The sequence below is a fragment of the Bombina bombina genome, chromosome 1, assembly GCF_027579735.1.
Source record: "Bombina bombina isolate aBomBom1 chromosome 1, aBomBom1.pri, whole genome shotgun sequence".
Taxonomy (NCBI): Eukaryota; Metazoa; Chordata; class Amphibia; order Anura; family Bombinatoridae; genus Bombina; species Bombina bombina.
The window spans coordinates 561,009,955-561,026,424 of NC_069499.1; the positions used below are offsets into that span (position 1 = coordinate 561,009,955).

A 16,470-nucleotide genomic window follows, 5' to 3' on the forward strand; every position below is an offset into this window, starting at 1 on the left:
TGGTGTGAAGGACCTAATTATTCTGGTGTGAAGAGCGTGTTTTTTCCTGGCACATAGTTATGTTGCCAGGATCTTATTTTTTCTCCAGGATGGGCTGGAGAAGGGCCTTTCTGCTATTTCCCTGAGGGGACAGATTTCGGCCCTGTCTGTTTTATTGCACAAGAGACTGGCTGAGCTTCTAGACGTGTGTGGTCCTTTGTTAAGGCTCTGATTTGGATTAGACCTGTGTTTAGATCTGGGGCTCATCCTTGGAGCTAAATCCTGTTCTTCGGGTTTTGCAACAGGTTCCGTTTGAGCCTCTGCATTCCGTTGACATTAACCCCTTAATGACCACAATGTTCCCTGTATGTCACTGGTCGTTAAGGGTTTTTTCAGGACATAATAGCACAAGTCTAGCAAGAACACGCTATTAATGCCCTCCCTCCAACAGGCTTTGTGGAATAGAGCAGTCTCAAAGCTGGTGGAAAGACTGCGCTATAAAACAATCAAGTCCCAAAAAAAGGCCAGCGACATACAGGGTACGTCGCTGGTCCTTAATGGGTTAAATTGTTATCTTGGAAGGTTCTCTTTTTATTGGCTATTGCCTCGGCATGCAGAGTTTCTGAGAACTCTGCTTTGCATTGTGAGCACCTTATCTGATTTTTCATGCAGATAAGGCAGTTTTACGTACTAAATTAGGTTTTCTTTCTAAGATTGTGTTAGATCGCAACATCAATCAGGAGACTGTGGTTCGTTCCTTGTCTCCTAATCCTTCTTCATCGAAGAAAAGCTTACTTCTCAATTTGGATGTTGTTCGCACCTTGAAGTTCTATCTTCAGGCTACTAAGGAGTTAAGACAATCTTCCTCTTTGTTGTCTATTCGGAGAAGCGTAAGGGGCAGAAGGCTACTTCTACTTCCCTATCTTTTTGGTTAAGGAGTGTCATTCGCTTATCTTACGAGACAGCGGGACATCATCATCCTGAGAGGATAACGGCTCATTCCACTAGAGCATTGGCTTCCTCTTGGGCCTTTACGAACGAGGGCTGTATGGATCATTTTTGTAAGGCGGCTACCTGGCCCTCCTTACATACTTTTTCAAAATTTTACAAGTTTGATGTTTTTGCTTCGGTTGAAGCAGTTTTCGGGAGAAAAGTTTTGCAGGCTGTGGTGCCCTCAGAATAGGGTCCGCCTCTTCCTTTTTGTTCCCTCCCGTTATTTATTCAGTGTCCTCTGGAGCTTGGGTATAGTTTTCCCAACAGTAAGGAATGAAGCCGTGGACTCTATCTTAGGAAGGAAAACATAATTTATGCTTACCAGATAAATTCCTTTCCTTCCGGATAGGGAGAGTCCACGGCCCCTGCCCGTTTTTTCTTGTCTATGGCCAGTGCGGTCCACTATTATTTATTTTATTCTTCTGGTACCCTAATGTTTCTCCTACTTTTCCTTGTTCCCTTGGCAGAATCACTGGGTTAATGAGGAAGTGGGAGTGATATTTAAGCCTTTGGCTGGGGTGTCTTTGCCTCCTCCTGGTGGCCAGGTGTTGTATTTCCCAACAGTAAGGAATGACGCCGTGGACTCTCCCTATCTGGAAGGAATGGAATTTATCTGGTAAGCATAAATTATGTTTTTTACAAAAATACTCCCAAATGGGCTATATAAATGGATCATCTTCAAAACATTTATGCAAAGAAAAATCTAGTGTTTAATGTCTCTTTAAGTGCAGCTTCATTCAGTAATAGAACCTGTTTAGGGCTTTAAAAGTGTTATCGGATTTTCATGGCTCCAAAACTGTTCATCAGAATAAACACCTTAAAAACTACCACATAATGCAGCTTCAGAGGTCTGTGAAACCCTATTTCAGAAATCTTAATTTATATAAATTATATACACATTCTTGATTTCTTTCCTTTCCCTACTGCTTGAATACTAGTTGATATATTTTACATTTCCTGGAAACGTGTATTTCTTTCATGTAATTGGCAAGAGTCCATGAGCTAGTGACATATGGGATATACAATCCTACCAGGAGGGGCAAAGTTTCCCAAACCTCAAAATGCCTATAAATACACCCCTCACCACACCCACAATTCAGTTTTACAAACTTTGCCTCCTATGGAGGTGGTGAAGTAAGTTTGTGCTAAGATTTCTACGTTGATATGCGCTTCTCAGCATTGTTGAAGCCCGATTCCTCTCAGAGTACAGCGAATGTCAGAGGGACGTGAAGGGAGTATCACCTTTTGAATACGATGATTTCCCTAATGGGGGTCTTTTTCATGGGTTCTCTGTTATCGGTCGTAGAGATTCATCTCCTACCTCCCTTTTCAGATCGACGATATACTCTCAAATTTACCATTACCTCTACTAAAGAACTGTTTTAGTACTGGTTTGGCTATCTGCTATTTGTGGATGGGTGTCTTTTGGTAAGTATGTTTTTATTACTTAAGACACTCTCAGCTATGGTTTGGCACTTTATGCAATTTATATAAAGTTCTAAATATATGTATTGTACTTATATTTGCCATGAGTCAGGTTCATGTATTTCCTTCTGCAGACTGTCAGTTTCATATTTGGGAATATAAACACTTTAAGAAAATTTGTTTCTTACCTGGGGTTTAGTCTTTTTCAATTTTGACTACTTTTGCATTTGCGGGTATTAGGCCCGCGGGTGCGTCAAATGTTAGACTTTATTGCATCATTTTTGGCGCTGGAAATTACGTTTTTTGACGCAACTTCGTCATTTCCGGCGTCATACGTGACGCAAGTGTGTCATTTCCGGTCATTTTTGGCGCCAAAAAAGTTTACGTTACGTTGGCGTCATACTTGGCGCCAATTTTTTCATTATTTCAATACCCCATGCATGTTTGCCTCCTGCTTTCTTCTATCAAGAGGCCTATTCTTTTGCATTTTTTCCCATTTCTGAAACTGTCATTTAAGGAAATAGATAATTTTGCTTTATATGTTGTTTTTTCTTTTACATTGAGCAAGATGTCCCAATCCGATCCTGTCTCTGAAGTTTCTGCTGGAACATTGCTGCCTGACGTCGGTTCTACCAAAGCTAAGTGCATTTGTTGCAAAATTGTAGAAATTATTCCACCGAATGTCATTTGTAATAGTTGTCATGATAAACTTTTACATGCAGATAGTGTTTCTATCAGTAATAGTACATTGCCAGTTGCAGTTCCTTCAACTTCTAATGTGCATGATATACCTGTAAATTTCAAAGAATTTGTTTCTGAATCTATTATGAAGGCTTTGTCTGCATTTCCACCTTCTAATAAACGTAAAAGGTCTTTTAAAACTTCTCATTTAGCTGATGAAATTTCAAATGACCAACAACATAATAATTCATCCTCTTCTGATGAGGATCTATCTGAAACAGAAGATCCTTCCTCGGATATTGACACTGACAAATCTACTTATTTATTTAAAATAGAGTATATGCGTTCTTTATTAAAAAAAGTGTTAATTACTTTGGATATTGAGGTAACCAGTCCTATTGACGTTAAGCCTAATAAACGTTTAAATGCTGTTTTTAAACCTCCTGTGGTTTCCCCAGGTGTTTTTCCCATTCCTGAGGCTATTTCTGATATGATTTCTAGGGAATGGAATAAGCCAGGTATTTCCTTTGTTCCTTCTTCAGGTTTAAGAGATTGTATCCTTTACCAGCAAAATCTATAGAGTTTTGGGAAAAGATCCCCAAAGTTGATGGGGCTATTTCTACTCTTGCTAAACGTACCACTATTCCTATGGAAGATAGCACTTCCTTTAAGGATCCTTTAGATAGGAAGCTTGAATCTTATCTAAGGAAGGCCTATTTATATTCAGGTCATCTTCTCAGACCTGCTATTTCTTTGGGTGATGTTGCGGCCGCATCAACTTTCTGGTTGGAAAATTTAGCGCAACATGAATTGGATTATGACATATCTAGCATTGTTCGCTTACTGCAACATTCTAATCATTTTATTTGTGATGCCATTTTTGATATTATCAAAATTGATGTTAGATCCATGTTTTTAGCTGTATTAGCTAGAAGAGCTTTGTGGCTTAAATCTTGGAATGCTGATATGACATCTAAATCTAGATTACTATCTCTTTCTTTCCAAGGTAATAATTTATTTGGTTCTCAGTTGGATTCTATTATTTCAACTATCACTGGAGGAAAAGGAGTTTTTTTGCCACAGGATAAAAAACCTAAGGGTAAATCTAAGGCTTCTAACCGTTTTCGTTCCTTTCGTCAGAATAAGGAACAAAAACTCAATCCTCCTCCCAAGGAATCTGCTTCCAGTTGGAAGCCTTCCTCAAATTGGAATAAATCCAAGCCATTTAGGAAACCAAAGTCTGCCCCTAAATCCGCATGAAGGTGCGGCCCTCATTCCAGCTCAGCTGGTAGGGGGCAGATTAAGGTTTTTCAAGGATTTTTGGATAAAATCTGTCCAAATCATTGGATTCAGAGCATTGTCTCTCAAGGGTATCGAATAGGATTCAAAGTAAGACCTCCTGTGAGAAGATTTTTTCTCTCACACATTCCTGTAAATCCAGTAAAAGCTCAGGCTTTTCTGAAGTGTGTTTCAGATCTGGAGTCTTCAGGGGTAATCATGCCAGTTCCTCTTCAGGAACAAGGTTTGGGGTTTTATTCAAACCTATTCATTGTACCAAAGAAAGAAAATTTGTTCAGACCAGTTCTGGATCTGAAAATTTTGAATCGTTATGTAAGAGTACCAACTTTCAAGATGGTGACTATAAGGACTATTCTGCCTTTTGTTCAGCAAGGACATTATATGTCCACAATAGACTTGCAGGATGCATACCTTCATATTCCGATTCATCCAGAACACTATCAGTTTCTCAGATTCTCTTTTCTAGACAAGCATTACCAATTTGTTGCTCTTCCATTTGGCCTAGCAACAGCTCCAAGAATCTTTTCAAAGGTTCTGGGTGCCCTACTATCTGTAATCAGAGAGTTTCCTTATTTGGACGATATCTTGGTACTAGCTCAGTCTTTACATACTGCAGAATCTCACACGAATGAACTAGTGTTGTTTCTTCGGAAACATGGTTGGAGGATCAATTTACCAATAAGTTTCTTGATTCCTCAGACAAGGGTCACCTTTTTAGGTTTCCAGATAGATTCAGTGTCCATGACTCTGTCTCTAACAGACAAGAGACGTTTAAAATTGGTTGCAGCCTGCCGGCACCTTCAGTCTCAGTCATTCCCTTCAGTGGCTATGTGCATGGAAGTTTTAGGTCTCATGACTGCAGCATCGGACGCAATCCCCTTTGCTCGTTTTCACATGAGACCTCTACAGCTTTGTATGCTGAATCAATGGTGCAGGGATTATACAAAGATATCACAATTAATATCCTTGAATCCCAATGTACGACACTCTCTGACATGGTGGATAGATCACCATCGTTTGGTTCAAGGGGCTTCTTTTGTTCGCCCAACCTGGACTGTGATCACAACAGATGCAAGTCTTTCAGGCTGGGGAGCTGTTCTCAATTCTCAGGGCTCTTCAGTTCTGGCCTCTACTAAAGAGAGAACCGTTCATTTGTTTTCAATGAACAAAATATCACAACTGTGGCTTATGTCAATCATCAGGGTGGGACTCACAGTCCCCAAGCTATGAAAGAAGTATCTCGGATACTTGCTTGGGCGGAATCCAGCTCCTGTCTAATCTCTGCGGTACATATCCCAGGTGTAGACAATTGGGAGGCGGATTATCTCAGCCGCCAGACTTTACATCCAGGGGAGTGGTCTCTCCATCCAGATGTGTTTTCTCAGATTGTTCAGATGTGGGGGCTTTCAGAGATAGATCTCATGGCCTCTCATCTAAACAAGAAACTTCCCAGATACCTGTCCAGGTCCAGGGATGTTCAGGCGGAAGCAGTGGATGCGCTGACACTTCCTTGGTGTTATCAACCTGCTTACATCTTCCCGCCTCTAGTTCTTCTTCCAAGAGTGATTTCCAAAATCATCATGGAACAGTCTTTTGTGTTGCTGGTGGCTCCAGCATGGCCACACAGGTTTTGGTATGCGGATCTGGTTCGGATGTCCAGTTGCCCGCCTTGGCCACTTCCATTACGGCCGGACCTACTATCTCAAGGTCCGTTTTTCCATCAGGATCTCAAAACATTAAATTTGAATGGAAATTGAACGCTTAGTTCTAAGTCATAGAGGTTTCTCTGATTCAGTGATTAATACTATGTTACAAACTCATAAATCTGTCTCTAGGAAGATTTATTATAGAGTTTGGAAGGCTTACATTTCATGGTGTTCTTCTCATAAATTCTCCTGGCATTCTTTTAGAATTCCTAGAATTTTGCAGTTTCTTCAGGTTGGTCTGGATAAGGGTTTGTCTGCAAGTTCCTTGAAAGGACAAATCACCGCTCTTTCTGTTTTATTTCACAGAAAAATTGCTATACTTCCTGATATACACTGTTTTGTACAGGCTTTAGTTCGTATTAAGCCTGTCATTAAGTCAATTTCTCCTCCTTGGAGTCTTAATTTGGTTCTGAGGGCTTTACAGGCTCCTCCATTTGAACCTATGCATTCTTTGGACATTAAACTACTTTCTTGGAAAGTGTTGTTCCTTTTGGCTATCTCTTCTGCTAGAAGAGTTTCTGAGCTATCTGCTCTTTCTTGTGAGTCTCCTTTTCTGATTTTTCATCAGGATAAGGCAGTTTTGCGGACTTCTTTTCAATTTTTACCTAAGGTTGTGAATTCTAACAACATTAGTAGAGAAATTGTTGTCCCTTCTTTATGTCATAATCCTAAGAATTCTTTGGAGAGATCCTTACATTCTTTGGATGTGGTAAGAGCTTTGAAATATTATGTGGAAGCTACTAAAAATTTCAGGAAGACTTCCAGTCTATTTGTTTTATTTTCTGGTCCTAGGAAAGGCCAGAAAGCTTCTGCTGTTTCCTTAGCTTCTTTGTTGAAACTTTTGATTCATCAAGCTTATTTGGAGTCGGGTCAAACCCCGCCTCAGAGAATTACAGCTCATTCTACTAGATCAGTCTCTACTTCATGGGCTTTTAAGAATGAAGCTTCAGTCGATCAGATTTGCAAAGCAGCCACTTGGTCCTCTTTGCATACATTTACTAAATTCTACCATTTTGATGTATTTGCTTCTTCGGAAGCAGTTTTTGGCAGAAAAGTTCTTCAGGCAGCTGTTTCAGTTTGATTCTTCTGCTTTTGATTTAAGTTTTTTTCTTTTCAAAGTGAAAATAACTTATTTTTTGGGTTGTGGATTATTTTTTTAGCGTAATATAGCTGTTTTTATTTTATTCCCTCCCTCTCTAGTGACTCTTGAGTGGAAGACTCCACATCTTGGGTATTGATATCCCATATGTCACTAGCTCATGGACTCTTGCCAATTGCTCTTGCCATGAAAGAAAACATAATTTATGTAAGAACTTACCTGATAAATTCATTTCTTTCATATTGGCAAGAGTCCATGAGGCCCTCCCTTTTTATGGTGGTTATGATTTTTTGTATAAAGCACAATTATTTCCAAATTTCCTTTGTTGATGCTTTCTACTCCTTTCTTTATCACCCCACTGCTTGGCTATTCGTTAAACTGAATTGTGGGTGTGGTGAGGGGTGTATTTATAGGTATTTTGAGGTTTGGGAAATTTTGCCCCTCCTGGTAGGATTGTATATCCCATATGTCACTAGCTCATGGACTCTTGCCAATATGAAAGAAATGATTTTATCAGGTAAGTTCTTGCATAAATTATGTTTTCTGTCATTTTGTTTTAGTATTTTATACCTTCCAGCAATAAAATGACATAATTTTTTTTTTCTTTCCATGCAGTGATTGGGAAATCAGTTTGCTTTTTATTAGCATACTTTTTTTCCTTATCCACAGTGAACAACCAAAGCTCTTCGATAAAATTGAGTGTATTAAATCATGACGCAATCACTCTTTTTGGACTTTAGACGGACAGTCTCCCCCTGTCAGACTCCATAGTAAATATTATTGGCTGTGTTCTAGCAGGATGAAATCTGTCTGTTTTCTGCCCTCTTGCATCGTGTTTACTAGTCATCTTGTTCTGTAACTGATTACACCAGGATTTTATAACAGATCAGGGGTATTTTATTGGTCATTAGGTTTGGCATCTCATTGGGACAGTGTGATCTATTGGTAAACTTCTCTTAAAGGGATTCTGAACCCAAATTTTTTCTTTCATGATTCAGATAGAGCATGCAATTTTAAGCAACTTTCTAATTTACTCTTATTATCAATTTTTATTTGTTCTCTTGCTATCTTTATTTGAAAAAGAAGGCATCTAAGCTATTTTTGAGTTCAGCACTCTGGACAGCACTTGTTTATTGGTCGGTTAAATTAATCCACCAATCGGCAAGAACAACCCAGGTTCACCAAAAGTGGGCCGGCATCTAAACTTACATTCTTGCTTTTCAAATAAAAATACCAAGAGAATGAAGCAAATTTGATAATAGGAGTAAATTAGAAATTTGATAGTAAAATAGAATAATAAGGGAAGCGCTAAAGCAAAGCCAAAGGTATCAAACACTTAAAATAAATAAACATTTATTAAAACATATAAATCTTACATAAAAGGGGACGTCTCCCCAGAAAACACTGTTAAAATATTGTAAAATCAGTTCCTAAGTCGGGTATATTACTAGCTGTTTAAATATATACACTATGTGCACTTGTATACGGCTCTATCATAAACAATAGGTAATCAATAGGTGCAGTGCATATACACTAATACTTCATATGCAGTCCAAAAGATTAAAAAGTTTATGCCACCAAGCTGCCAATCAAAAATTGAAGTATAACTGTCAGACAGATGTACTCTGATAAATCCACAATTCTTTAAGCGAGATTGATACCCATCATTATCAGATGTATTACAGGTTAAGTTCTAGGCAGTTTACTTTACCCACGATCTCCTGATCGTATATGGTTCACCTTCCTTATTCGTTAAATATATACATATACTAAAGGCAGGGTGAATGTGAAAGAACCGTATCTAAGAAGTGTACAAGAAGCGCAAAGATCTGGTTGTTTCCCTTTACCGGAACTCTATTCAGTGACGTCAGACGCCGAGAAACTGTAGTCGGATCCACTCGAGGAGGATACTGAATAAGGAAGGTGAACCATATACGATCAGGAGATCGTGGGTAAAGTAAACTGCCTAGAACTTAACCTGTAATACATCTGATCGTGATGGGTATCAATCTCGCTTAAAGAATTGTGGATTTATCAGAGTACATCTGTCTGACAGTTATACTTCAATTTTTGATTGGCAGCTTGGTGGCATAAACTTTTTAATCTTTTGGACTGCATATGAAGTATTAGTGTATATGCACTGCACCTATTGATTACCTATTGTTTATGATAGAGCCGTATACAAGTGCACATAGTGTATATATTTAACCAGCTAGTAATATACCCGACTTAGGAACTGATTTTACAATATTTTAACAGTGTTTTCTGGGGAGACGTCCCCTTTTATGTAAGATTTATATGTTTTAATAAATGTTTATTTATTTTAAGTGTTTGATACCTTTGGCTTTGCTTTAGCGCTTCCCTTATTATTCTATTTTACTATCTTATTTCTAATTGTGACATTTATAGGGATATTGTCATTTAGGGGGAGTCTGGTATCTATTGTCCTAGCGCACCATAAATATATCTATAGCTAAATTAGAAATTTGCTTAAAATTGCATGCTCTATCTGAATCAAGAAAGAAAACATTTGGGTTTAGTGTCCCTTTAAGTGCCTGGTGAGATTTTTAAAGGGAAGTGAAACGCAACATTTTTCTTTCATGGTTCACATAGACCATGCTTTTGCATTTGATTCTATTATCTATTTTGTTTCATTCTTTTTGTGTCCAATGTTAAAAACAACACCTAAGTAGACTCAGGAGCAACAATGCATTACTGGGAGCTAGCTGCTGATTGGTGGCTGCAAATATATGCCTTTTTGTTATTTGCTCACCTGATGTGCGTAGCTAGACCCCAGCAGTGCATTGCTGCTCCTTCAAAAAATGATACTTGGAGAACAAAGCAAGTTTGATAATTGAAGTAAATTGGAAAGTTGTTTAAAATTATATGCTCTACCCAAATCATGAAAGAGACTGTCTACTACTATTTTTTTTAATGTTTCATAAATAATGGCTTATTTTTTTTATAATTTTATATTTAAATTTTAATTTGTCAACCCCTGGTGTATGCCATTACTTCTGTGGTCTCCATTGTTATACCTTAGCAGTGGGCTTGCAAAGTACGATCTAACTGCAGCATGATATACAATTACCTCAGAGGTCACAAATGTTTTGTGCAAAATTTTGTTCTTCCAATTAATTTGTTTTCCACCCAAAGTGATTTTTTTCTGGCTCTAAAGTCTTGTTCCCAATTATTCAACTGTTTTGTTACATTTCTCAGTATAATTAGTCATGCTGCGGAACTCAGTACCTGGAAACATAGTAACTGCAGATTTAGTTGGTAGCATACCTCTTCAATGTGAGGGAAAACAGTCTGAATTCACTGTAGTAAACAGAGACAATGTCCTCTGGGAGTGACTTTTATAATCTGCATTCTCTAATGGGTAAATGATAAGGTGTCGGGGTGCTACTTTCTCATTGAAGTATTTTGGGGAGGCCCTCTTCTGGAGCTCATACCCAGACCTCAGCACCACAGAGATGATCATTTGAAAGTGGGGAACCTGTGCTTTTTAAATGGGTCCTGTGTTGCTTTAGTTGCAGGTGATTTCTGATATTACCTACAAAGCTAGGCACTAGTGTGATTTTTGCTGAGGGGCTTTGGACTATAAAGTACTTCCTAACTTCTTTACTAATTGAGCTAGATGGACAGGGGACACCTCATTTGAAAGGGGAAATAACCTCTCATAATATAGGGGGTCACTTTGGGGGTATAACACATTATATGCAAGCAGCAGTGCAAACTCTAAAGTATTGCACCTTTTGTCTCTTTAAAAGCTGTTGTAGAGGTTGCAGTAGTGTGTGCTTTTTAGTCAGAAATGAAGTCTAGCTTTCTTTTTAGTCAAGGTTGTTCGGATTTAAATATGTTTTATTTAATGTAGGTTCTTTAGTTTGAGCTGTATGAAGAAGGAAAAAAAATCACATTCAGAAGTGCAGAAGGAAAAGTTCCTACTCTGACATTTTTCTTTTAGCTGTTATTAAAAAGAGCCTTTTATAACTTTCCACATCATTTAGATACCTACAGTAATGCACTGTATTAGTTCACTTACCTAATTAATAATGATTGGTATGGGTCATTACTAAAAGGCAATAAAAGAACAAAATTGTTGAATATATATGATTTAATAACCATTACACTATGAATCGAACAATCTATGAGGAAGTAGAACATATTTGTGTCTTGAGAAACACATCAGATTGGATTCATGTCTGACAATATTTTATTGAACACTATGCAGTGTATATATTTTTAATGAAGATGGAATAAAGATTTGAATTTCTTAAAATTGTTTTGGCTGTCCACTGACTATAATTTATGCAGCCTTGTTATTTTCTAGGGCAAATCACAATCTTCAAGAAGTGAAGGGAGTTAAATTTTCAGGAAAACTAAGCCATGGTATTAATGCTTTTAGAGATACTCAATAGCAAATGGAGTATTTTCAGGATGATTTTGTCACTTTTGGTCTCCCAGACTTGACTCATAAATTCTGCGGAAAACAATGTTTTATTATTTTTTTTTTAAAACTTTATTTTGTTTTATTTCTCTTCATAAGCTTGTGAATTGCAGATCTCATTTGGTGAAGTTAGCTTAGACTGTAAGGACCAGTAAAGCTAGAAATAACCCCCATATGTCAGACTTGCACCTTAGCAGTACTGTCATTCATGCCACACAATGACATAAGGGCCTTAGGTGATTTTAAAGCCCCTCCTTTATTAACTAATTGACATGTGCAGCCTGCCCATCTGCTTCGGCACTTCTTACCTGCCCATTGTCAATGATAGTGTGCACAGCTTTCCTGCTGTAAGAAAGAGCAGAACTTCTGCACTTGCATAAATAACTGTCAATCCACAGCAAAATACATAGTGAATTGCACTGATATATTGCCTCAGCAATTCACCTTTTATGCTGTCAGTGAATTGATTGCAGCTTGATTGGCCATATGTGTGTTGTCAGCTAGCTGCATAGCAGGAGCATGCAGTAATACTGTGCAACATATATGAGGATAGCCTGTATGCTAGATGTTAGGGAGAATGAAAAAAGTTTAGACTGCAGATTTCACATAGTAAAAAAATCACATAAAATGCTTGCATTTCTTTGTGTAACATGGAATACAGTGATGTTCAGGGGTAAATCGAATGGGTTTTTTATTTCTTAGGTTTACTGTCCCTTTCAATATGCTTTCCCCTTTTTGTTATTTTTCGTCTTTCCACTATGTAATAAAAGAAGTTCTGCTTACAAAAAGTTAACATGACATCTTTCTGTATATCCTCTTCAAGGTTGAGACTGTCTGATTCGGTTACTGCTGGCATTGAATTTAGATCAGGAAAATGAAATTACTGCAAGCTGATCGTAATATCTATTTTTCCTAGAATGTGTTGTGATCGATCACATTTACTATAGCTTTGCTTTTCCATATAACTTATATAATTGTTGCCAGCATGACTACAGAAGAAACAGTTTTGTTTTTTGACTAATTGCACATGCAGTGCTGGTTTGCAGATTAACATTTCACTCTTCTTCTATCAGACTCTTCCATGTTTGGTTCGAATGTGCAACAAAGAGCGACTTTTAGAGGAAAGAGTGGAAGGTGCAGAAACTCTGGCATATTTGATTGAACCTGATGTAGAGTTGCAGAGAATTGCTAGCATTACAGACCACCTTATTTCTATGCTGGCCGATTACTTCAAATACCCAAACTCTGTCAGCGCAATTACAGACATCAAAAGGGTATGTACAGTAGACGAGGAAACCATAATTCTACTTAATTTGTCATGTTGTCAGCAGTGTGATAGTATTGTTATTAATTTGTAAAGATAGAAAGTTGATGGCACTACTTTTGAATAATTAGGGATATTGCCACTAAGAATATTTATCAGGCCTTAAAGGACCAGTCAACACATTTGATTTGCATAATCAACAAATGCAAGATAACAAGACAATGCAATAGCACTTAGTCTGAACTTCAAATGAGTAGTAGATTTTTTTATAACAAATTTCAAAGTTATGTATATTTCCACTCCCCTTGTACCATGTGATAGCAATCAGCCAATCACAAATGCATATACGTATAGTCTGTGAATTCTTGCACATGCTCAGTAGGATCTGGTGACTCAAAAATTGTAAATATAAAAGACTGTGCACATTTTTTTTAATGGAAGTAAATTGGAAAGTTGTTTAAAATTACATGCTGTATCTGAATAATGAAAATTTAATTTAACCTGAGTGTCCCTTTAAGTGCAATATGTGTGTGGCTATTCAGTGCTATGTATCAATACGTTTACTTATTCAACTAAGAGAAGTTGAAAAAAAGGGATACTTATAAGCACTCTAATCCCTCTGAAATGATGTGGTGGTTATGTAAAATCAGAGTAAAATCACTCTTTATTGACAATAATTAAAAACGAGTTACTTTAAAAGCATGATGCTAGATCTAGACAGGCTAGTAAGTAATAAAAGACCCTATTTCAATGTGTTCTAGGACTCACTGAAAATCACAAGGGAACCTGAGACTAATGTAATCCAAATATATATATATATACAAAGCATAAGTAAATATAAGGCACGCCTAATGGTATATAGGTGCTGCTTGCAGCATAGGATCACCAGTAATCTGGTCCAAATAACTTAATCAGAATCAATTAATATTAGAGCATTACTTGTACTGTTGGTAAAATGAAAAAAAAAAAAATATATATATATATATAGCAATCAACAGAGAGAGTTATTTTTGTGCTTGGGTTCAAACTTAGAGTAACACTTCCTAATCTATAGGATATAATTAGGAGTACAAGGAACCATACATACAGTGTTGGGGTAGCACAATTGCAATAAACACAAATCTAGTGGCTCCTATTAAGTACCAATCCTGCATGTTCATTTGCACTTCATATAACTAGAGCATATAAACACAACTTGCTGGTATAGACACCTGTGTTGTATTGCTAAATAATTCTATGGCTAGTAACAAAGTATCACATTTGTATATGGACACTATTTATAAAATATAAATCAGTAGCCTTAGACTTCATTAACAAGTATTGAGTCTAATACTGATACAATCCACCAATTACTAGTTGTCCTTAGATCCGTTTAACTGGCTCAGCCCTAAGGTGATACAAAATTACATCTAGAACAGTGTCCCTTAACTAGCTATATTGCGTAGGTTGCACAATGACTATTATCATTCTTTACAACACACGAGAGAGGGAGAGAGAGAGGGAGGGAGGGAGGGAGAGAGGTGGAGGGTAGAGAGACAGAGAGAGGGAGGGGGTGAGAAGGAAAGAGAGGTGGGAGAGAAGGTGGGAGAGGAGGAGGGAGAGGAGGAGGGAGAGAGGGAGGGGGGAGAGGAAGTTAGAGAGAGATGAAGAGGGAGAGAGGGAGAGTGGAGGGGGAGAGAAGAAGGGAAGGGGAGAGAAGAAGGGAGGGGGAGAGAAGAAGGGAGGGGGGGAGAAGAAGGGAGGGGGAGAGAAGAAGGGAGGGGGAGAGAAGAAGGGATGGGGGGAGAGAAGAAGGGATGGGGGGAGAGAAGAAGGGATGGGGGGAGAGAAGAAGGGATGGGGAGAGAGAGAGGGATGGGGAGAGAGAGAGGGATGGGGAGAGAGAGAGGGATGGGGAGAGAGGGAGAAGGAGAGAGAGAGAGAGAGAGAGAGAGAAGGAGGAGAGGGGGAGAGAGGAGGAGGAGAGGGGGAGAGAGGAGGAGGAGAGGGGAGAGAGAGAAGGAGAGGGGGAGAGAGAGAAGGAGAGGGGGGGAGAGAGAAGGAGAGGGGGGGGAGAGAGAAGGAGAGGGGGGGAGAGAGAAGGAGAGGGGGGGAGAGAGAAGGAGAGGGGGGAGAGAGAAGGAGAGGGGGAGAGAGAAGGAGGGGGGGAGAGAGAAGGAGGGGGGGAGAGAGAAGGAGGGGGGGAGAGAGAAGGAGGGGGGGAGAGAGAAGGAGGGCGGGGCGAGAGAGAGAAGGAGTGGGGCGAGAGAGAGAGGGAGGGGGAGAGGGAGAGAGGGAGGGGGAGAGGGAGGGAGGGAGGGAGAGAGGGAGGGGTGAGAGAGAAAGAGAGGGAGGGGTGAGAGAGAGGGATAAAGGAGGGAGAGAGAAGGGGCAAAAGGGAGAAAGGAGGAGAGAAGCAGAGGAAGGTGGAAAGAAGGTGAGGGAGGGGTGAGAAGGAGAGAGGGGAGAGGGAGAGAGAGAGAGGGGGAAGGGAGGGAGGAAGAGAGGGAGGGGGTGGAGGGGAAGATAGAGGGGGAGAGAGAAAGAGAGAGGGAGAGAGGGGGTAGAGGGAGGAGTAAGTAATAACTAACCCTTTGGCTGCCAGAAAGGCTGCAACTCAATGCTACACAACAGCTCTCCCTAACAACCAATGGGTTAATCTTACACTGCACTCCACAGGCAAACACTGAACAAAAAAATAGCATGTCAGCATGAGGAAAACACCTGCCCAGTTACCAGAGGGATGCAAACTGCTTTACACAACAAGAACCTACACACAGAGGTGCAATGCAGCTGTTACCCAGCAGGGCCACCCTTAGAATTTGTGGGGCCCTGGGCAAAACAAACTTACAGGTCCCCCAGCCCAGACCCCTTTTTCCCCACCCCTATTAGCCCCACCCCTGTATCTCCGGCCCACTGTATGGACCATCCCAGTCCCAACCTAAAGTTATATATACACACATACACTCTCACATATTCCCTTTTACACACACACACTTTCCGACACACACAGACTCTGTCACGCCCTTTTACACACAGACAGACACACACACTCACGCTCACTCCCTTTTACACAATTTCAGACACACACAAACTCACTTCCTTTTACACACACAAACTCACTCCCTTTTACACACACAAACTCACTCCCTTTTACACACACTTAGACACAGACTCTCTCTCACTCCATTTACACACAAACACTCACACACACAGACTCACTCCCTTTTATATACACACACTCTGACACTCTCGCTCCCTTTTACACACAGACTCTCATACATAGACATACATAGACTCTCTCTCACTCCCTTTTACACACACACAATGTCAGAGACACACAGACTCTCTCATTGTCTTTTACACACACTCTCACACAGACTTAATTTCACTCCCTTTTATACACACACTCTCAGACTCACACAAACTCTCTTAATCTCACTTGCTTTTACACACACACTCAGACACACACAGACTCCCTCTCTCACTCCTTTTTATATACACACACACAGCCTCTCTCACTCTGATACACAGTTTCTTTAACAGTACCATAACTATTAAAGAGCTATCTAGGTTTAATTAACCCCCCTCCCCA

General features: G+C 39.4%; 1 protein-coding gene across 1 annotated transcript in view; it reads left to right on the plus strand.

Moving 5' to 3' along the window:
* The window catches only part of ARMC8 (armadillo repeat containing 8), a gene marked incomplete in the record, with an annotated part of 400,143 nt that overhangs the window by 136,523 nt on the left and 247,150 nt on the right, over positions 1–16,470 (plus strand). The window contains 1 exon segment of the mRNA XM_053698755.1: positions 12,706–12,906. Coding sequence (XP_053554730.1) covers positions 12,706–12,906 — 201 coding nt within the window.